Genomic DNA, 21,233 nt, shown 5'->3' with positions numbered 1-21,233 from the left:
GGCCGCCCTTTCCCCCCCAAGGCGCCTGAAGGGGAAAGGAACAGGCCCCCCGCAGACCCAGGAAGGGCCCCCCTTTGAAAGAAGGAGGTCGGGCGGGCCCTTTGGTTCCCCCTGCATTCCCAAGGAGGGCGCGGTTCCCAGTTGAAGTGCCCGAAGGTTGGCGGGGCGCTTGGGGGCACAAACCTGGCCGCCCAGTGCCTGAGGGGATCGCCAGCGCCTGCGCGACGGCGGAGGCGAGCGAGAGCGGCGGAGCGCCCAACGCGAGCGCGTACAGTGAGCCCGCGTCGATCCGCTGGCCGAGCCCGCCGCTGCCGTGCGCGGCGCCGCACCGCGCCGCCATCAGCTGCTGCGCGCTGCCCGGCGCCAGGCTGGCCGGGAGGCTGCCGGGAAGGTGCGGCGGCAGTTGCCCTAACGGGAGGCCGACGCCGCTCGCCGCCACTGCTGGAGGAGACGCGAGCAACGGCAGAGCAGACGGTAAAGAGCAGCACGCAGCGGACATGCCGACGGGTGGGCAGCCGGGCGCCGTCGCCGCCGAAGCACTCGGACTTGGCACCGCGCCGAGCGGCGGCGGCGGCGCGGCGGCGGGGGCGAAGTGGCTTGAAGAGGCGAAGTGGCTCGAGCCGGCGCCTGGGAGGGAGTAGTCGTCTCCGTCGGAGCCGAGCAGCTGCGACAAGTCCGTGGCCGACATCAGGTCGGGCATCAGCCGCGAGTCTGCCGCCGCCGCCGCGTCGCCTGAGGAGGGGGCGGGCCGGCGTGGGCGGCGGCGAGGGCGGCGGCGTGGGCGCCCCCTCCTCCCCTCCCCCCCCTTCCCCCCCGAGGAGAACCACAAAGCCGAGGTGTGAGAGGCTGGCGCGCCTTGCGCCGGAAACAGCTGGCCCGACGATGGAAGGCGGGGCAGCGAGGCAGCCTCTGGGAGGCGGGGCAGCGCGGCAGCCGGCGTGCCGGCGCTTGCGGCGAGCAGCGGAGGCTCGGCGCCGAGGATTGCAGAGTGGGGCGTCACCTGCTCACGGCCGAGGGGGTTGAAGAGAGAAGGGGAGGGAGGGGAGAGGAGGGGAGGCGACGGGAGGGGAAGGGAGGGGAGGGGAGGGTGGGGGGAGGGGAGAGGAGGGCTGAGGAGGGCTGAGGAGGGGCGAGGGCAGGCGAGAGGAGAGGAGGGCGCAGGCGTCGCACACACCTCCCACCGGAACGCTGCGAGCTTGCCGGACGAGTCGCTGACGGGTCTGCGAGGGCAGGGGTGCGGTCAGCGGTGGAGGCGGAGGTGCGGTGGGCGGGGAAGGAGGAGGCGGCGGAGGCGGGGACGGCGGATGGAGCAGCGGCTGCAAGGCGATGCCGGCGAGGCACTGTCTGGCACCAAGCTGGTTGGAGCGATGCGAATGCCGCTCGCCACAGCCGGCTCGGCTCTGTCGCGCCGTACCTCTCCCCTCACCCCCGACTCGCTCCGAGCTCGCTCTCCCTCTCTTGCACTCCCTTCTCCCCTCACCGAGAGTCGACGCAGTTGAGGTAGGGCTCTCCGTTGGCGGTGTACGAGACGAGCATGACGCGCAGCGGCTTGCCGTATTGCATCGCCACGCCCAGTGCAGTCAGCGTCTCGCTGCACGTAAGGGGCCCGTGCAGGAACGCGATCGGCCGGCCAACGGCCATCGCCGCCGTGTAGCCGGTCAGGCGGCACCAGGCGGGTGAGGCGTGGAGGATGGTGAAGGGGCTTGTCGCGTCGACGAGCAGCTGCGATGCCGGCTCCGAGTCATGAACGGGCGGCTCGCCGAGTTGTGCTGTCCCAGAGGAGGACGCCATGGGGATGTCCGCGAGCGAGGGAGGGGCAGGCTAGGCGCAGAGAGCCATGCGTGCTTCGCTGATGTTTGGAGAAGGCCGCTCTACGACCTTCGAGTGATGACGGGCCACGTGGTTGTTGCAGGGGGTCCTCTACTCGGGCCCAGTGTTGTGCGAGGGAGTTTTGTTGTAAAATTCTACTCGGGATGTCTCTGCGTGGTCACGACACATTCGCCTCGCGAGGGCTCGAACATGACCGCACCTCCCTTCCGTCTTCTTGCCTCCCCCCATGGCCGTCGCCGAGGGTGCGCAGCTAGCTCCGTACGCGCAGCATCTCTAGCTCCACGCGCAGCTGCGGCTGTCACGCGCGCTACGCACGCAGTGCGCACGCTTCCGACCGAGCAGCTTCGAACGCGCACAGCTCGGCGCTGAACGCAATCCGCGACACTCCCCCTCTGTCAGCGCTGCGGCAGCATGCCGTCGTCGAGATCGCGTCCCTGCAGCGTCCATGAGATCTGACCTGGATCGATCCTATTCACCCCTACATACCTAAAACCCCTTTTCCTCAGAATCTTGCCACGAACGTCATTGCAACGCAATGAAACGATTGGGTCGTCTCGTGGACGCACGCTAGGCCGCTGCCGGATCACTCCGCCGGTCTCGGCCTGAGGTCTCGGCAGGGGTTGCAGAGGATGCGCACCTTCACCTCTGCTCCTGCGCCGCCATAGCATCGCCGCAGCCACCACAACCAACCAACTTGCCGCCGCCGCCATCGCCATCGCCCCCACCACCAACCGGCTCGCCGCCGCCGCCATCGCCGTCCCCACCTCCACCACGCCCACCTCCCACGCCGCCGCCATCTGCCCCTATACCGCCCCCCACGCTGTCGCCACCTCCCCCCGCCGCCTAAGACGCCGTGCCTCTACGTGACTCTTACACGGCAGCTGAGCAATGCCGGCTGTCGGGAAGGCAGCTGCAGTTTTGGGTGCGAGGGTGAAGGCATCATGTGGGTTGACAGTGGCTGCCGGGGCGAGTTCCTCTGCAATGGGACAAGCCTCAGGTGCGAGTCCCGGACAGACAGCGGAGCACCTCCAATGCTCGCCTTCTCCGTCCCTGCTTGCCCCCGCCGCCGCCGCCCCCACCCTCGCCCCCATCGCCGCCCTCCTGCTTGGCCGGCATTGGTCTCACATCGGGAGGACCTGAGTCGACACGTGCAGCCGCCGCCGCCGCATTGACGCAAGCCGCCACATAAAACACACAGTGGGACCTGAGTCGACGTGCAGCCGCCGCCGCCGCATTGACGCAAGCCGCATTGTGGGCGGGGAGTGCCTCTCGGTCTCGAACACCCGCGGCAGTATCCTCTCCTCGTTGCTCTCGAATGCTACAAATATACCGGATCCAGATCCACCTGCTGCGGCGGCCGGTGGCAATATCCTGCTTTGGTGTCAGGATCGTGCAGCATGATTACGACCGCGACACTCTCGTGAATGACGTCGCAATCATCTTCTTGGCCTCAGACTCAGCCTATCCTCAAATCTCGCACCCCGATCTCGACGACGGCATGCTGCCGCAGCGCTGACAGAGGGGGAGTGTCGCGGATTGCGTTCAGCGCCGAGCTGTGCGCGTTCGAAGCTGCTCGGTCGGAAGCGTGCGCACTGCGTGCGTAGCGCGCGTGACAGCCGCAGCTGCGCGTGGAGCTAGAGATGCTGCGCGTACGGAGCTAGCTGCGCACCCTCGGCGACGGCCATGGGGGGAGGCAAGAAGACGGAAGGGAGGTGCGGTCATGTTCGAGCCCTCGCGAGGCGAATGTGTCGTGACCACGCAGAGACATCCCGAGTAGAATTTTACAACAAAACTCCCTCGCACAACACTGGGCCCGAGTAGAGGACCCCCTGCAACAACCACGTGGCCCGTCATCACTCGAAGGTCGTAGAGCGGCCTTCTCCAAACATCAGCGAAGCACGCATGGCTCTCTGCGCCTAGCCTGCCCCTCCCTCGCTCGCGGACATCCCCATGGCGTCCTCCTCTGGGACAGCACAACTCGGCGGGCCGCCCGTTCGTCAAGTCTCAAGACTCCGGAGCGCGGCTCAGGGGGGAGGCGCGCCGGCTCTTGAGTCGATTGTCGAACTTTCCATCACCTCTTGTTGGAAGTAAAGATACATTACTTTTTCTTTCTACCACTCGACCCCAATTTCAGTCCTTTCGCGAACACGCCTTGGCCACGAACCACGCCTGGATCAGGCACCAAACCGCGCCGAGAAGCGCCAAGCAGACGCGGTCGGCCAAATCCTCCGCGTCTTGTCCCGCTTGCGGCAGGAGCGCGCTGACGACCGCCATCGCCACGAGAAGGAAGAAATTGCAGAGCAGGAATTGGTCAAGCAAGGTCTCGTAGGACACCTAAGTCGAGAGCTGTGGCACTAACTCCGGCAGACGCCGCAAAACTTCCCCACCTCTCCTCCCTCCCTCCCCTCTCCCTCTCCCGGCGCGGAGGCTCTACTGCCTGCGGGATCATGCCCGCCACCGTGATCTTGTACGCCGCCATCGTCAGGAGGAGCGTGAAGGCAACCTATAACTCGGCAGCGGAAACCGTGACGATAGCATGGGAGCACACATCTCGGTCAGGAGTCCGGAGCGGCACCGACAGGCGTTCCATAGGCTCCGACGGTTGCGCGGCGAAGAGGGTGAAGGCGAGGCCGGAAAAGACGGCGGTGGGGAGCGCGACGTTGGTGACGTAGAAGCGGGACTCCCGCGCCACTCTCGCCGTAGCGCCAAACTTGGGGAAAATGCGCCCGTTTGCCTTGTGCTCGTCGACGAAGCAATGCACGCCCCCGGTTGGCTGCCACTGGAAGCGGGGTGCGAAGCCCCTGTCCACGAGGCTACTTTCCACACCAGGCGATACGATCACCTTGGCCGGTACGGGGCCGTCGACGCGGCAGAGAAGGAGAAACTCGATGCGCAGCTCTTGCGAGTCGAAGGGAAATGCGTGCAGCCACATCGGCTGGGAGAAGCGCCCCTCGAACCGCAGCTGGATAAGCAGGTCGTCGCCGGCGTCCGTGATCTTTGGTTTCTCATCTATCAGCTTGCACGAGTCGTGCTCAAAGGAGTTGTACGGCTCGATTTGCCTTGCAAACCACTCGACCGATTCGGTGGCGCGGCCGTCTTTGAAGGTGACGAACGCTTCCCGGCGGGCTTTGGCTCCGATGAGCCGGAGTCGGATGAGGCAGCGCGCGTTGAAGGACTGCGAGACAGTGTCGATGGATTGGATCTTGAGCACGTCGAAGCGCTCCAGCTCGATCTCCTGCACGGCCGTCGTCGGCATGAGTCCGCAAAACGAGGTCGCCCATACCGCAGCGCAACTGAACCTAACCCACCAGCCTCAACCCAACCCCTGCCTAGACGAGTGGATTGTCATTGCCTGTGAGTGCGAGATAGGACTAGCTGCTGGCGGCTAGCCCCTGAGGAGAGTGACCAGAGACACCTCACATGACCCCACACACGGTCTAGTCCGGCCTCGCGGTCGGCGGAGATTGCTAGAGGACGAGCAAGCCTGCTCTAGCCTCGCACGTTACTTCCTGTCGTCTGTTGTTTGTTGTGCCCTTGTTTGTTTCTCTTGGCACCTTGGAGTGCTGGGGGGGGCGACAGGAAGAATGTGGCCCTGAGTTATGTGTACGCCTACTCAGGGTGTGTGGCGGCCCGCTGGCTGTGTGTCTTAGTGTAGCTCGAGGGAGAGCTAGGTACTACCAGTAAGGCCATGAGATGGCGTAACGCCGAGGGGCGTGGAATATGGGCCTGTCCTGGTGCGCGGAGCGCGACGGGCCCGTAATGGGATATGGGAAAAGGGGGGGCGCCCGCTCGAGGGAGCGAGAGGCGCAATAATCCCGCGCGATGGCGCGCGGGCCACGACCCACCCACCCAGTAGGGACATGCAAGGATGCCGGAGCGCGGTAGTCGCTGGGCGTCACGCAAGCACCGGAAGGGATATGCACGCGCCAACGCCCGTCCAGGACGGACGGAGGCGTTAGGACAACGCAACCCTAACCCGTAGCCAAATTGGCACTCGGGCGTGTGCGCGCGTAGACACTACTCCTTGCTGTGTGTCCCTACGGCATATTAAGATGCCGATAAATGCCTCAAGAGCCGAGTGTGGGCCGGAAAGCCCAGCACTCTCTCGCCAGGAAGCATCGCAACACAAAGAGCTACGTGAAATGAGCCCACGGCTCTACTAGTGTAGCCAAACGTCAGATTCGACTGGAGAGTACCCGGCATGGGCCGGGGAAAACCATCGAGTGCACGATGTTCACACCCTGTACAGGGGAATCCTGTACTGGGGACGGTCGCACGAAACCTTTACGGATGGTTTCAATGCTCGACGTCTCGTGCCCGACTCTGACTCGCGCGACTGCTTTTGGCTGCTCGTTCCGCATTCTTCTACCCACCACCATCCCCTTATCTCCTCCAATGTCTGAGCAGTCGAACCGTATGGCAAGGCCAAGCTGCTCGACTTGAGGGGACGAGGCCAGCATTAGCAGTAGTGTCGCTAGCTAGCGGTGGGATATGCACGCGCCAACGCCCGTCCAGGACGGACGGAGGCGTTAGGACAACGCAACCCTAACCCGTAGCCAAATTGGCACTCGGGCGTGTGCGCGCGTAGACACTACTCCTTGCTGTGTGTCCCTACGGCATATTAAGATGCCGATAAATGCCTCAAGAGCCGAGTGTGGGCCGGAAAGCCCAGCACTCTCTCGCCAGGAAGCATCGCAACACAAAGAGCTACCCAGCCGCCTTTCCTCGCTATGGGCTGCTCGGCTTCTTTGCCCGGCGTTGCCGACGCCACCGCCGCTCCTGCCGCATCGACCGCGCGCAGCGGCGCTTCACTCTCCCCTGACCGGCTCGCTGCACGCGCAGCAAGCGTCACTGTTCTTCCGGCCGCACCGAACGCCGACCTCGTCTCGCAGCGGGCAGCCGAGCGCAACCTCCCGGAGCGGCTGACCCTCGGCCTGTCTGTCGACGCGATCGAGGAGTACATCGCCGGCCTCCCCGCCGACGTCGTCGAGCAGTGCAACGAGAACCGGCCCACCATCAACGGCGTCCGCGTCCCCGCCAACGCCGCCCTCAACGGCTACGTCAACCAGTGGCAGATCGCGAGGCGGAGCGAGGCGGACGGAGGCAAGGCGTACTGCGAGGCGCTGCACGAGCGCGGCGACCCTGGCGTGGGCGTCGCCACCGTCTTTGTGAGCTGGTTCCTCGAGACGCCGCTCGCGACGCTGGTGGACGCCCTGCGGCAGTACCTGCAGCTCCACCCAGAGCTGCCGCCCGACACCAAGTTCTGGGTGTGCGACTTTGTGATCCGCCAGTCGACGCGGCAGCTCGACGTCACGATGAACGACGTCAAGCGGCTCGGCGACTGCGTCCGCGCCGTCGGCCACACGGTTCTGCTCATGGAGCCGTGGTACGACCCGTCGCCGCTGCGGCGCGCGTACTGCATCAAGGAGGTGTTCCACACGCAGGCGTCGGGCGCTCGCTTCGAGGTGGTGATGAGCGCGGAGCAGCAGGCGGCCTTTGAGACGGCGCTGGTGGAGGACTTTGACTCGATCGCGATGAAGCTGTCCGAGGTGGATGTGCGCAAGGCGGAGTGCCGCAACCCGAAAGACACGGAGCAGATCCTGGGCGAGCTGGAGCGGGAGGTTGGCCTGACCGAGTGCAACAAGGCTGTGTTTGGGCTGCTGCGGGCGGCGCTGGCGGGGCAGGGGAGGGCGGCGCTGGAGCGGATGGAGCCGGCCGAGAGGGCGACGTCGACGCTGATCAACCAGCTCGGCTTGCTGCTGAAGGACCAGGGCGACCTGGACGGCGCGGAGGCGCTGTACCGCGAGTACCTTGAGGGCTGCCGAGAGACGTTCGGCGACCGGCACCCGCACACGCTCACCTCGATCAACAACCTCGGCGAGCTGCTGAAGAAGAAGGGCGACCTGGACGGCGCGGAGCCGCTTTATCGCGAGGCGCTGGAGGGGTGCCGAGAGACGCTCGGCGACCGGCACCAGCGCACGCTCACCTCGATCGGCAACCTCGGCTTGCTGCTGCAGGACTTGGGCGACCTGGACGGCGCGGAGGCGCTGTTCCGCGAGGCGCTGGAGGGGCGGCGAGAGACGCTCGGCGACCGGCACCCGGACACGCTCGCCTCGATCAACAACCTCGGCTCGCTGCTGAAGGCCAAGGGCGACCTGGACGGCGCGGAGGCGCTGTACCGCGAGGCACTGGAGGCGAAGCGAGAGACGCTCGGCGACCGGCACCAGCGCACGCTCGCCTCGATCAACAACCTCGGCTCGCTGCTGAAGGCCAAGGGCGACCTGGACGGCGCGGAGGCGCTGTACCGCGAGGCGCTGGAGGGGTGCCGAGAGACGCTCGGCGACCGGCACCCGGACACGCTCGCCTCGATCAACAACCTCGGCATGCTGCTGTACGCCAAGGGCGACCTGGACGGCGCGGAGTCGCTGCATCGCGAGGCGCTGGAGGGGAGACGGGAGACGCTCGGCGACCGGCACCCGAACACGCTCGGCTCGGTCAACAACCTCGGCGCGCTGCTGATAGAGAAGGGCGACCTGGACGGCGCGGGGGCGCTGCTCCGCGAGGCGCTGGAGGGGTGCCGAGAGACGCTCGGCGACCGGCACCCGAAGACGCTCAACTCGATCAACAACCTCGGCTCGCTGCTGAAGGACTTGGGCGACCTGGACGGCGCGGAGGCGCTGTTCCGCGAGGCGCTGGAGGGGTGCCGGGAGACGCTCGGCGACCGGCACCCGGACACGCTCGACCTGGTCTACGGCCTCGGCATGCTGCTGCAGACGCAGGGCAGGCTCGGGGACGCCATCCCTCTCTTCCGGGAGGACTTGGAGGGATTCACTGCGCGGTACGGGAAGGGGCATGAAGAGACGCAGAGCTCGGCCCGCAACCTTGTCGAGGTGCTGACGGAGGCGGGGCGACAGCGCGAGGCTGACGAGATCGCTGCCACGTATAGCGTCTGACCTTGGGGCCGGGCTTTTTGGGGTCTTTATGGTTTTTACTTCCTAAACGGAATGGGGCGCCCAACACGTGCGCCCGGATTACAGAGTGTGCCTTCCCCGGGCACACAGCCTTTCGGCTCGTGAAGGGTCGGTGCGTGTCGACTGTCGTGATCCCCTGGAACACCCGTACTCTCCCGCGCCATCTCCGTCGCCTTGTTCGGCTGCGGCCTTACCACCAAGATCGGGAGGCGGCCAGGGCTCATAGACTCGGTCGAGAGACCCCAGATTGGCATCCATGCCTCTCTGGACAGGGTGGCCCGCCACAACGACCCCTGGAATTGCGACTCGCCGCTTTCCTCCCGCTGTGATTCTGTGTGAGCTCTGTGTCTTGATTTGCCAACAATATACCTACAACGTCTGGCCTCTTTGGGCCAGACCTACCATACCCCGCAAAAAGTCCGAACCCAGCCCGCTGTGTTTTCACTTGTGTGCAGAACAAATGCTCCTGCCAGCCGCCCAGCCTCGCTTCCGCGGCATCACCCACATCTTCATCGACTGCGACGACTGCCTCTACCAGAACGGCTGGGCCACCGCACGCCGCATCACTCAGTCAATCGGCGCCTACACCGCAACGCTCGGCGTGAGCAAGGCCTTGCCCGCCGCCCGCCTGCGCTGCAAACACTGCACGTCGCCACACCGCCACCAACATGCTGGCCTCGCCACCCTTGCCACCGCTGCAGGACCGGGCGTACCAGCTGTACAAGGAGCACGGTACCTGCCTCAAGGGTCTGCTCGTGGAGCGCATCCTCGACGAGGCCGGCGCCGAGGAGTTCCTCACCGAGGTCCCGAGCTCTGGGGAGATGTGGGGAGGAGTTCGGGAGATATGGGGAGGCGATGGGGAGACGTTGGGAGGTTCGCCCTCCCTCCACAAAGGTGCACAAGATTGACTATTCCGAGATCGAGCCCGACGCGCGGCTGCGGGAGGTCCTCTCTGCCGTACTCGGCGTGGCGCGCTGCCCCACGTCTTCACGGGCTGTCCAACCTCGGGATCGCACGAGAGTAGCCGAGGCTGACCGAACGTAGGCGCCCTGCTGGGTCTTCACGGCCTCGGCGTCCGAGCACGCCGCGCGCTGCATGGTGCACCCTGCCTCTGCCACCCTCTCCTCTGCCACTTTCACCTCCACCGCCATCGCCACCGCCGCCATCGCTACCGCCTCCATCGCCTCCGCCGCCATCGCTCTAGCCGCTGCCTCCGCCACCGCCACCCTCGCACCCAGTCGCCCGCGCCACCGTCGCCACCGCCGCCCTCGCCTCCGCCTCCGCCGCCTCTCTCTCAGGCCAAGCTCGGCGTCGGCGGTCTCCCGTGGCAGGGCATCATCGACACGCGGGCGCGAAGAATAGAGGAGCAAACCGAATAGCGCTCGCGGAGAGAGGCCGGTACGGGCGGTGGGAGCGGGTCCCCCGGCCTGCAGCCTAGAGTCGTCCCACGGCGAGCCACGGCTTTCTTTTTTATACGGCCCTCTTTCCTGCTGGTCTTGGCAGGCGTGCAGCCTCGAGTCGAAACACGCGCGAGACCAGCTCCGAGGGCGGCGATGCGGGGCCATTCCCTGGTGTGCTCATCTCGCCCGTGTGTGTCGTCTGTGTAGGCGCGCTCTAGCTTTGAGGCGGCGATGCGGATCGCCGGTGAGCGACACCGATCGCCTTAGCGACACCTATCGCCTTAGCGACACCTATCGCCTTAGCGGAGAGGAGCTGGCCGGGAGAGCACCGGCAGCAGGAGGCGTCCGATGCCTGATCATTCGGCTGCATGCGATGGCACTGCACCCCGCCGCATGCAACTCATTCTCCGATGACAATACAGCCGCATGCAAGTCGTTCCTTGATGGCAGTACACATCGCCCGCATGCAAGTCGTTCTCTGATGACACTGCGCCCCGCCGCATGCAAGTCGTTAAGGGGTTGACCATGTCAGGCGCGACCGACCCCGCCGCGTGCCTCTTTTGCGACGACAGCGTCAAGAACATCCAGGCGGCCAGCGCGTTTGGCTGGAGGACGGCGCGGAGATGTCGCCGAGATGTCGCCGAGATGTCGCCGCGATATAGACGGGGTGCAGCCCGAGATGCCGCCGAGAGGCAGCCAGGACTGATTCAGCCCAGACACGCACCAAGACAGCGCGCCGGAGCGTCTGCGCGTGAGTGCGCGAGGATCGCAGCTGGCAGAGAGAGGCGTACACCTCCGCGAAGGCTCTGGGACCCTCCCCGCGACATGTCCACGCGTGCTCCGCCCTTCCTCCGCCAGGTGCTGGTGGGGAGGACGGACAGAGACACGGGCGCGGAGGTGCGGTGCGCCGAGGCGGAGGCGCACCTCGCCTCGATCCACGGCCTCGCGGAGCTGCTCGGGGTGGCGCCGGCCGAGGGGCCGACGGGGAGGCGCGGGGGTGATGTATGTTTTCTGAAAGCCGAGAGAGAAAGAAAATAACTCGCTCCGTTACCCGAGCAGGGCTGCTGTCGTGCAGTCTGCATGCAGCCTGCACAGCAGCCCTGCCTGTTCTGAACATTCAGCCCGCGTGCTCCGCACTGCGCCCCTGCCGCCACGCGCCTGTGACACGACGCAGATCCTGCACTGCACGAGGCGCGCGCGTGGCACGCTGCGCGCGCGCTCCGGCCATCCGTTCAGTCCGCTGTCCAGTCTGCCGCGCAGTCCCCGCACAGCGATGCAGCCCGCACCCCGCGACGGTCGCCTGCCTCACGTCGAGCCCGCGCATGTGCCGCACGCAGTACTGTGCGCACTGTATTATCCGCGGTATTTCTTGTTTGCCACAAAAGAAAACAAAAAAGGAAAACAAAGAGAAAGACTTCGCCGCGCCTCCTCGAGCGACGGCCTGTACGACAAACGGCCTGTACTGGTGTGGTACATCTTAGCTTACTATTGAAAAGAAAAAGAAAAAAGAAAACCACCCGAACCCCGTAACGCCGAGTGCCAGATCACCAGGGGGCAAGTGTGTGTAGCACCTTCGACCCCGAAATGAAGGTCGCCACGCCAAACCGGGCGCTAGGAGAGGTGAACTGAAGGCTGAGACAACGGAGGCCGAGCCTGAGTGGGTGCCCGCGCGCCCCCACACAAGCAAGCCTCTGTCCTTCGGCCCACTCCGGCGATCGTCCGTGGGCGACCGCGAACAACACGAGGATAAATCAGTTCCCTCACCACCCGACCCCCCTCCAGGGACAGCAGCGCGCATCTCATCCCGGAGAGGGAAGGGAGGGGGGGGGGGGGGATCGGAGAGCCAGAGAGCAGGGAGTACCCCCGACGGACGCGAGTGCATTCGGGGGGAAAGCGAGACGAGAGATTCAAGGCGAACTTCATCGCCCGTCCAGGAGCCCCGCGATTTTAGCAACCCCTGGTGCAGTCGGTCTTCGGATCAGCGGCCAGCTTCCCACTTAGGGCAGGGAACCCCCAGCGACGCTAGTGTGGCCTACGGTAGCCTCAGCTTGTACGCGCTTAAGGGGGGAGAGGCGCGCCGCGCCAAGGGGGACAAGCGACGGGAGGGGGAGAGTGGTGTCTTTCGCAGGATAAAACGCAATTTTTTTTTGAGAGAGAAAGAAAATAGACAAGGCCTAAGACCGTTACGGAAAAGCATGCGCGACGCTGCCTCTTTGCACCGCTCGCTCGCGGCTGCGGGAGACATGGCCGCCGATGCGGCTCGCACTCGCTCGGCGGGCCTCCGTCCCACAGCCGCCCGGGCGTGCCACGGGTCTGCCTGGCGCTGCGCTGCTCGCACGCTGCACTGCACAAAGCTGCGACAACAAGGGGAGGCTCCTGAGCTTGAGCGTTGAGCAGTGCAGCTGCGGGCGCTCGTGGGCGGCTGTGCAGTGGTGAGAGTGCCTGATTGGAGGCGAGCTGGTGCTGCGCCAGGGTGCGCAGCATGCGCTCTTGCTCTGTGCTGAGGCATGCTGGCTGGCGCCCAACACAATGCCCTGGATGCATTGCTCCACGCCGTGCTGGCTGGTGCAGTGCTGCCAGTGCGCCGACTGGCGCGCAGGGTGCGCGTCGCCGCGCGTGGCACGGGTGGCTCGAGAGGCGCGGCTGTCGTTCAACCCCGCGGCGCATGTGCGCCGCGGAAGCTGCTCGACAGGCTGCGGGCATCGCTGCGGCAGAAAGCGCCCGCCCTCTGCTTTGCTTTCGCCCGCGTTTTACGACAACTTTCGGTTTATCATAGCCGCCGAACTTTACCTCGCTGTTTCTTTATAGGCGTCTCGCAGCTGCGTATTCTCGTATTATCTTCGAGTAGTTGCGTGGGGGCGGTATGTATTCTCGTATCAGTAGCTAGTGTCGTGTCCACTAGCTCCGAGTAGAGGGTGCGTTCTGCAGTTAAGGGGAAACCCGGTACGCGGGTCCAACCCTCGGAGAGTATTCTTTAGCTCCGAGTAGAGGGGGCGTTCCGCAGCTAGGGGAAACCCAAAGCGCAGAACCAACCCTCGGAGACGTGTTATGGCCCTGCGAACGCGCACCCCCGGGGCTAGGGCTTTCTTGCCCGTAACCCGATGCCAATCATCCGGCCCGCTGGGTGCGCTTCTGAGCTCCCCGGCCCTGGATGTGCGGTTGATAACTGCACTCCAAGTGCTCCAAGTGCTCCTAAGGGCCTCGCTTGTCGCTACTTTACGCTACGGTAGCCGTCAACGGTTGTCTGCAACTTGCGGGGATTGGCTCGCTGACAGTGACCATGGAAGATGCGGCTTGTTGCAGCTTGCACGAGTATATAGGCCACGATGTCTCAAACATATGAGGGGTTTTGACTCCTACCGGCTCCTGACGCTATCCCTGGCGGCTCTGATGACCAGGATCAGTAGTGTTGTGATAGAGGGTGCCCATACTAGCGCAGGAGCTGCCACACTCGCCCGGACCGTCCCCTTCTGGGGCCGGTTCCGCAGCCCGCGAGAGCCGACAGCGGGGCCGTGCCGCGGGTGCCTACTGCCGAGTGCCACAAACACTGCGCCGTCCCGCCATCACCTACAGGCTGTCATGTGTGATGGTTGGGATGTCCAAACGCCACCATCTTGGCTCTTGCGACCTCAAACCCGCGAGCTGTATGGGTGGTCCTGACGTCGACAGACGCCCGATGACCACGGTGAAGCTGAGCCGGAACGAGTCGACAAGTCTCGTCTGAGCCCGTGGCGGTCGCCGGCTGAGTCGCTGTGCACGGGCTGACAGAGGGGGGGTGTCGCGGATTGCGTTCAGCGCCGAGCTGTGCGCGTTCGAAGCTGCTCGGTCGGAAGCGTGCGCACTGCGTGCGTAGCAAGCGTGACAGCCGCAGCTGCGCGTGGAGCTAGAGATGCTGCGCGTACGGAGCTAGCTGCGCACCCTCGGCGACGGCCATGGGGGGAGGCAAGAAGACGGAAGGGAGGTGCGGTCATGTTCGAGCCCTCGCGAGGCGAGTGTGTCGTGACCACACAAGGAGACATCCCGAGTAGAACGCCCGACAATCACGTGGCCTGTCATCACTCGAAGGTCGTGGAGCGGCCTTCTCCAAACATCAGCGAAGCACGCATGGCTCTCTGCGCCTAGCCTGCCCCTCCCTCGCTCGCGGACATCCCCATGGCGTCCTCCTCTGGGACAGCACAACTCGGCGAGCCGCCCGTTCGTCAAGACTCCGGAGCGCGGAGGCCGGAGCGGGGGGAGGCGCGCGCCGGCTCTTGAGTCGATTGTCGAACTTTCCATCACCTCTTGTTGGAAGTAAACATACATTACTTTTTTTTCTACCACTCGACCTATCTTTCAGTCCTTTCGCGAACACGCCTTGGCCACGAACCACGCCTGGATCAGGCACCAAACCGCGCCGAGAAGCGCCAAACAGATGCGGTCGGCCAAATCCTCCGCCTCTTGTCCCGCTTGCGGAAGAACTGCGCTGACGATCGCCATCGCTACGAGGAGGAAGAAGTTGCAGAGCAGGAATTGGTCCAGCAAGGTCTCGTAGGACACCTACGTCGAGAGGTGTGCTGGCACTGACTGCAGGTGACGCCGCACACATTCCCCACCTCTCCTCTCCTCCCTCTCCCTCTCCCGGCGCGGAGGCTCTACTGCCTGCGGGATCATGCCCGCCACCGTGATCTTGTACGCCGCCATCGTCAGGAGGAGCGTGAAGGCGACCTATAACTCGGCAGCGGAAACCGTGACGATAGCATGGGAGCACACATCTCGGTCAGGAGTCCGGAGCGGCACCGATAGGCGTTCCAAAGGCTCCGACGGTTGCGCGGCGAAGAGGGTGAAGGCGAGGCCGGAAAAGACGGCGGTGGGGAGCGCGACGTTGGTGACGTAGAAGCGGGACTTCCGCGCCACTCTCGCCGTAGCGCCAAACTTGGGGAAAATGCGCCCGTTTGCCTTGTGCTCGTCGACGAAGCAATGCACGCCCCCGGTTGGCTGCCACTGGAAGCGGGGTGCGAAGCCCCTGTCCACGAGGCTGCTTTCCACACCAGGCGATACGATCACCTTGGCCGGTACGGGGCCGTCGACGCGGCAGAGAATGAGAAACTCGATGCGCAGCTCTTGCGAGTCGAAGGGAAATGCGTGCAGCCACATCGGCTGGGAGAAGCGCCCCTCGAACCGCAGCTGGATAAGCAGGTCGTCGCCGGCGTCCGTGATCTTTGGTTTCTCATCTATCAGCTTGCACGAGTCGTGCTCAAAGGAGTTGTACGGCTCGATTTGCCTTGCAAACCACTCGACCGATTCGGTGGTGCGGCCGTCTTTGAAGGTGACGAACGCTTCCCGGCGGGCTTTGGCTCCGATGAGCCGGAGTCGGACGAGGCAGCGCGCGTTGAAGGACTGCGAGACAGTGTCGATGGATTGGATCTTGAGCACGTCGAAGCGCTCCAGCTCGATCTCCTGCACGGCCGTCGTCGGCATGAGTCCGCAAAACGAGGCCGCCTGGGCCAATACCGCAGCGCAACTGAACCTAACCCACCAGCCTCAACCCAACCCCTGCCTAGACGAGTACAGCTACAGAGTACCCGGGGCTCCGTGAGTGTGGGGGCCCGCCTCTTCAGCTTGTGAGCCAGGAAAGGGGTTTCAACCATACGTACGGCTTGTAATAAGGCGGCTGGGCGCGTACCCGGGTGGGGCTTTGAGCAGCGGCCTGGGATCGTGACCACACCCTCGTGTGTGCTGGCGTCCGGGTCCCAGCGGGTTTTCACCTCACAGTACACACGCTCAACTTGAGCCCCAGCGTCAGACGCTGAACTGCACGTCCCCTCAAACGCAGCGGCCTTCCCAACGATTCCGATCGCCATGGGCTGCTCGGCTTCTTTGCCCGGCGTTGCCGACGCCACCGCCGCTCCTGCCGCATTGGCCGCGCGCAGCGGCGCTTCCCTCTCCCCTGACCTGCTCGCTGCACGCGCAGCAAGCGTCACTGTTCTTCCGGCCGCACCGAACGCCGACCTCGTCTCGCAGCGGGCAGCCGAGCGCAACCTCCCGGAGCGGCTGACCCTCGGCCTGTCTGTCGACGCGATCGAGGAGTACATCACCGCCCTCCCCGCCGACGTCGTCGAGCAGTGCAACAAGAACCGGCCCACCATCAACGGCGTCCGCGTCCCCGCCAACGCCACCCTCAACGGCTACGTCAACCAGTGGCAGATCGCGAGGCGGAGCGAGGCGGACGGAGGCAAGGCGTACTGCGAGGCGCTGCACGAGCGCGGCGACCCTGGCGTGGGCGTCGCCACCGTCTTTGTGAGCTGGTTCCTCGAGACGCCGCTCGCGACGCTGGTGGACGCCCTGCGGCAGTACCTGCAGCTCCACCCAGAGCTGCCGCCCGACACCAAGTTCTGGGTCTGCGACTTTGTGATCCGCCAGTCGACGCGGCAGCTCGACGTCACGATGAACGACGTCAAGCGGCTCGGCGACTGCGTCCGCGCCGTCGGCCACACGGTTCTGCTCATGGAGCCGTGGTACGACCCGTCGCCGCTGCGGCGCGCGTACTGCATCAAGGAGGTGTTCCACACGCAGGCGTCGGGCGCTCGCTTCGAGGTGGTGATGAGCGCGGAGCAGCAGGCGGCGTTCGAGACGGCGCTGGTGGAGGACTTTGACTCGATCGCGACGAAGCTGTCCGAGGTGGATGTGCGCAAGGCGGAGTGCCGCAACCCGAAGGACACGGAGCTCATCCTGGGCGAGCTGGAGCGGGAGGTTGGCCTGACCGAGTGCAACAAGGCTGTGTTTGGGCTGCTGCGGGCGGCTCTGGCGGGGCAGGGGAGGGCGGCGCTGGAGCGGATGGAGCCGGCCGAGAGGGCGACGTCGAACCTAATCAACAACCTCGGCTCGCTGCTGCAGGACCAGGGCGACCTGGACGGCGCGGAGGCGCTGTTGCGCGAGGCGCTGGAGGGGTGCCGAGAGACGCTCGGCGACCGGCACCCGAACACGCTCGGCTCGGTCAACAACCTCGGCATGCTGCTGAAGAAGAAGGGCGACCTGGACGGCGCGGAGGCGCTGTACCGCGAGGCGCTGGCGGCGAGCCGAGAGACGCTCGGCGACCGGCACCCGAGCACGCTCACCTCGATCAGCAACCTCGGCTTGCTGCTGAAGGCCCAGGGCGACCTGGACGGCGCGGAGCCGCTGTACCGCGAGGACCTGGCGGCGAGCCGAGAGACGCTCGGCGACCGGCACCCGAACACGCTCACCTCGATCAACAACCTCGGCTTGCTGCTGAAGGACCAGGGCGACCTGGACGGCGCGGAGGCGCTGTACCGCGAGGCGCTGGCGGCGAAGCGAGAGACGCTCGGCGACCGGCACCCGAGCACGCTCACCTCGATCAACAACCTCGGCATGCTGCTGAAGAAGAAGGGCGACCTGGACGGCGCGGAGGCGCTGTACCGCGAGGCGCTGGCGGGGAGGCGAGAGACGCTCGGCGACCGGCACCCGGACACGCTCACCTCGATCAACAACCTCGGCTTGCTGCTGAAGGACCAGGGCGACCTGGACGGCGCGGAGCCGCTGCTTCGCGAGTCGCTGGCGGCGAAGCGAGAGACGCTCGGCGACCGGCACCCGAACACGCTCACCTCGATCAACAACCTCGGCTCGCTGCTGCAGGACCAGGGCGACCTGGACGGCGCGGAGGCGCTGTTCCGCGAGGCGCTGGCGGCGCAGCGAGAGACGCTCGGCGACCGGCACCCGAACACGCTCACCTCGATCAACAACCTCGGCTCGCTGCTGCAGGACCAGGGCGACCTGGACGGCGCGGAGGCGCTGTTCCGCGAGGCGCTGGCGGCGAGGCGAGAGACGCTCGGCGACCGGCACCCGGACACGCTCGACCTGGTCTACGGCCTCGGCATGCTGCTGCAGACGCAGGGCAGGCTCGGGGACGCCATCCCTCTCTTCCGGGAGGACTTGGAGGGATTCACTGCGCGGTACGGGAAGGGGCATGAAGAGACGCAGAGCTCGGCCCGCAACCTTGTCGAGGTGCTGACGGAGGCGGGGCGACAGCGCGAGGCTGACGAGATCGCTGCCACGTATAGCGTCTGACCTTGGGGCCGTGCTTTTTGGGGTCTTTATGGTTTTTACTTCCTAAACGGAATGGGGCGCCCAACACGTGCCCGGATTACAGAGTGCCTTCCCCGGGCACAGCCTTTCGGCTCGTGAAGGGTCGGTGCGTGTCGTGATCCCCTGGAACACCCCCGTACTCTCCCGCGCCATCTCCGTCGCCTTGTTCGGCTGCGGCCTTACCACCAAGATCGGGAGGCGGCCAGGGCTCATAGACTCGGTCGAGAGACCCCAGATTGGCATCCATGCCTCTCTGGACAGGGTGGCCCGCCACAACGACCCCTGGAATTGCGACTCGCCGCTTTCCTCCCGCTGTGATTCTGTGTGAGCTCTGTGTCTTGATTTGCCAACAATATACCTACAACGTCTGGCCTCTTTGGGCCAGACCTACCATACCCCGCAAAAAGTCCGAACCCAGCCCGCTGTGTTTTCACTTGTGTGCAGAACAAATGCTCCTGCCAGCCGCCCAGCCTCGCTTCCGCGGCATCACCCACATCTTCATCGACTGCGACGACTGCCTCTACCAGAACGGCTGGGCCACCGCACGCCGCATCACTCAGTCAATCGGCGCCTACACCGCAACGCTCGGCGTGAGCAAGGCCTTGCCCGCCGCCCGCCTGCGCTGCAAACACTGCACGTCGCCACACCGCCACCAACATGCTGGCCTCGCCACCCTTGCCACCGCTGCAGGACCGGGCGTACCAGCTGTACAAGGAGCACGGTACCTGCCTCAAGGGTCTGCTCGTGGAGCGCATCCTCGACGAGGCCGGCGCCGAGGAGTTCCTCACCGAGGTCCTGCGCTCTGGGGAGATGTGGGGAGGAGTTCGGGAGATATGGGGAGGCGATGGGGAGACGTAGGGAGGTTCGGGAGGCCGCCCTCCCTCCACAAAGGTGCACAAGATTGACTATTCCGAGATCGAGCCCGACGCGCGGCTGCGGGAGGTCCTCTCTGCCGTGCTCGGCGTGGCGCGCTGCCGCGTCTTCACGGGCTGTCCAACCTCGAGATCGCACGAGAGTAGCCGAGGTTGACCGAACGTAGGCGCCCTGCTGGGTCTTCACGGCCTCGGCGTCCGAGCACGCCGCGCGCTGCATGGTGCACCCTGCCTCCGCCACCCTCTCCTCTGCCACTTTCACCTCCACCGCCATCGCCACCGCCGCCATCGCTACCGCCTCCATCGCCTCCGCCGCCATCGCTCTAGCCGCTGCCTCCGCCACCGCCACCCTCGCACCCAGTCGCCCGCGCCACCGTCGCCACCGCCGCCCTCGCCTCCGCCTCCGCCGCCTCTCTCTCAGGCCAAGCTCGGCGTCGGCGGTCTCCCGTGGCAGGGCATCATCGACACGCGGGCGTGAAGAATAGAGGAGCAAACCGAATAGCGCTCGGGGAGAGAGGCCGGTACGGGCGGTGGGAGCGGGTCCCCCGGCCTGCAGCCTAGAGTCGTCCCACGGCGAGCCACGGCTTTCTTTTTTATACGGCCCTCTTTCCTGCTGGTCTTGGCAGGCGTGCAGCCTCGAGTCGAAACACGCGCGAGACCAGCTCCGAGGGCGGCGATGCGGGGCCATTCCCTGGTGTGCTCATCTCGCCCGTGTGTGTCGTCTGTGTAGGCGCGCTCTAGCTTTGAGGCGGCGATGCGGATCGCCGGTGAGCGACACCGATCGCCTTAGCGACACCTATCGCCTTAGCGACACCTATCGCCTTAGCGGAGAGGAGCTGGCCGGGAGAGCACCGGCAGCAGGACGCGTCCGATGCCTGATCATTCGGCTGCATGCGATGGCACTGCACCCCGCCGCATGCAACTCATTCTCCGATGACAATACAGCCGCATGCAAGTCGTTCTCTGATGGCAGTACACATCGCCCGCATGCAAGTCGTTCTCTGATGACACTGCGCCCCGCCGCATGCAAGTCGTTAAGGGGTTGACCATGTCAGGCGCGACCGACCCCGCCGCGTGCCTCTTTTGCGACGACAGCGTCAAGAACATCCAGGCGGCCAGCGCGTTTGGCTGGAGGACGGCGCGGAGATGTCGCCGAGATGTCGCCGAGATGTCGCCGCGATATGGACGGGGTGCAGCCCGAGATGCCGCCGAGAGGCAGCCAGGACTGATTCAGCCCAGACACGCACCAAGACAGCGCGCCGGAGCGTCTGCGCGTGAGTGCGCGAGGATCGCAGCTGGCAGAGAGAGGCGTACACCTCCGCGAAGGCTCTGGGACCCTCCCCGCGACATGTCCACGCGTGCTCCGCCCTTCCTCCGCCAGGTGCTGGTGGGGAGGACGGACAGAGACACGGGCGCGGAGGTGCGGTGCGCCGAGGCGGAGGCGCACCTCGCCTCGATCCACGGCCTCGCGGAGCTGCTCGGGGTGGCGCCGGCTGAGGGGGCCGACGGGGAGGCGCGGGAATGAGGCAGGTTTTCTTTGAAAGAAAAATCCGTCCTTGGAGCACTTGGAGTGCAGTTATTAGCCTCACATCCAGGGCCGGGGAGCTCAGAAGCGCACCCAGCGGGCCGGATGATCGGGATCGGGTTGCGGGCGGCAAGATAGCCCTAGCCCCGGGCGCCGGGGGTGCGCGTTCGCAGGGCCATAACACACGGGTCTCCGAAGGGTTGGTTCTGCGCTCCGGGTTTCCCCTAGCTGCGGAACGCCCCCTCTACTCGGAGCTAAAGAATACTCTCCGAGGGTTAGCCCCGCGTACCGGGTTTCCCCTTAACTGCAGGACGCGCCCTCTACTCGGAGCTATAATACGAGAATACTCTCCGAGGGTTGGCCCGTGTACCAGGTTTCCCCTTAACTGCAGACGCCCCCTCTACTCGGAGCTAGTGACACGAGAATACGCACCGCCCCCACGCAATACCTTACTCGAAGATAATACGAGAATACGCAGCTGCGAGGCACCTGTCGAGCAGCTTCCGCGGCGAGCACCTTCCGCGGCCTGGGGCGGGGGGGGGGGGGGGGGGAACGA

The 21,233-nt window shown here is 65.5% G+C and overlaps 7 protein-coding genes across 7 annotated transcripts; 4 read left to right on the top strand and 3 right to left on the bottom strand.

Annotated features, from left to right (window-relative positions):
- Window positions 1-1,476: 1,476 nt before the first annotated feature.
- On the bottom strand, window positions 1,477-1,791 carry EMIHUDRAFT_244576 (hypothetical protein; the record flags this gene model as incomplete). Its single annotated transcript, XM_005769376.1, has 1 exon — window positions 1,477-1,791. One exon carries the CDS (start codon window positions 1,789-1,791, stop codon window positions 1,477-1,479), a length of 315 nt encoding a protein of 104 aa, XP_005769433.1.
- Window positions 1,792-3,960: 2,169 nt separating this feature from the next.
- EMIHUDRAFT_244575 (hypothetical protein) lies at window positions 3,961-5,086 on the bottom strand (the record flags this gene model as incomplete). Its single annotated transcript, XM_005769375.1, has 3 exons — window positions 3,961-4,164; window positions 4,265-4,333; window positions 4,406-5,086. The coding sequence occupies 3 exons, from the start codon at window positions 5,084-5,086 to the stop codon at window positions 3,961-3,963; spliced, it is 954 nt and encodes a 317-aa protein (XP_005769432.1).
- Window positions 5,087-7,535: 2,449 nt separating this feature from the next.
- On the top strand, window positions 7,536-8,783 carry EMIHUDRAFT_75893 (hypothetical protein; the record flags this gene model as incomplete). The annotated part of the gene is made up of 1 exon (XM_005769374.1): window positions 7,536-8,783. The coding sequence occupies one exon, from the start codon at window positions 7,536-7,538 to the stop codon at window positions 8,781-8,783; it is 1,248 nt and encodes a 415-aa protein (XP_005769431.1).
- Window positions 8,784-9,261: 478 nt separating this feature from the next.
- Window positions 9,262-10,180, top strand: EMIHUDRAFT_244573 (hypothetical protein; the record flags this gene model as incomplete). The annotated part of the gene is made up of 5 exons (XM_005769373.1): window positions 9,262-9,402; window positions 9,503-9,604; window positions 9,696-9,746; window positions 9,846-9,899; window positions 10,133-10,180. 5 exons carry the CDS (start codon window positions 9,262-9,264, stop codon window positions 10,178-10,180), a joined length of 396 nt encoding a protein of 131 aa, XP_005769430.1.
- Window positions 10,181-14,533: 4,353 nt separating this feature from the next.
- On the bottom strand, window positions 14,534-15,658 carry EMIHUDRAFT_244571 (hypothetical protein; the record flags this gene model as incomplete). The annotated part of the gene is made up of 3 exons (XM_005769372.1): window positions 14,534-14,737; window positions 14,837-14,905; window positions 14,978-15,658. The coding sequence occupies 3 exons, from the start codon at window positions 15,656-15,658 to the stop codon at window positions 14,534-14,536; spliced, it is 954 nt and encodes a 317-aa protein (XP_005769429.1).
- Window positions 15,659-17,014: 1,356 nt separating this feature from the next.
- EMIHUDRAFT_75898 (hypothetical protein) lies at window positions 17,015-18,262 on the top strand (the record flags this gene model as incomplete). Its single annotated transcript, XM_005769371.1, has 1 exon — window positions 17,015-18,262. One exon carries the CDS (start codon window positions 17,015-17,017, stop codon window positions 18,260-18,262), a length of 1,248 nt encoding a protein of 415 aa, XP_005769428.1.
- A 467-nt stretch (window positions 18,263-18,729) lies between these two features.
- On the top strand, window positions 18,730-19,630 carry EMIHUDRAFT_244569 (hypothetical protein; the record flags this gene model as incomplete). Its single annotated transcript, XM_005769370.1, has 5 exons — window positions 18,730-18,870; window positions 18,971-19,072; window positions 19,172-19,243; window positions 19,320-19,373; window positions 19,607-19,630. The coding sequence occupies 5 exons, from the start codon at window positions 18,730-18,732 to the stop codon at window positions 19,628-19,630; spliced, it is 393 nt and encodes a 130-aa protein (XP_005769427.1).
- Between the last annotated feature and the right edge of the window lie 1,603 nt (window positions 19,631-21,233).

The sequence above is a fragment of the Emiliania huxleyi genome (genome assembly GCF_000372725.1).
Source record: "Emiliania huxleyi CCMP1516 unplaced genomic scaffold EMIHUscaffold_425, whole genome shotgun sequence".
Taxonomy (NCBI): domain Eukaryota; phylum Haptophyta; order Isochrysidales; family Noelaerhabdaceae; genus Emiliania; species Emiliania huxleyi.
This window is presented reverse-complemented; position numbering and strand designations above follow the sequence as displayed.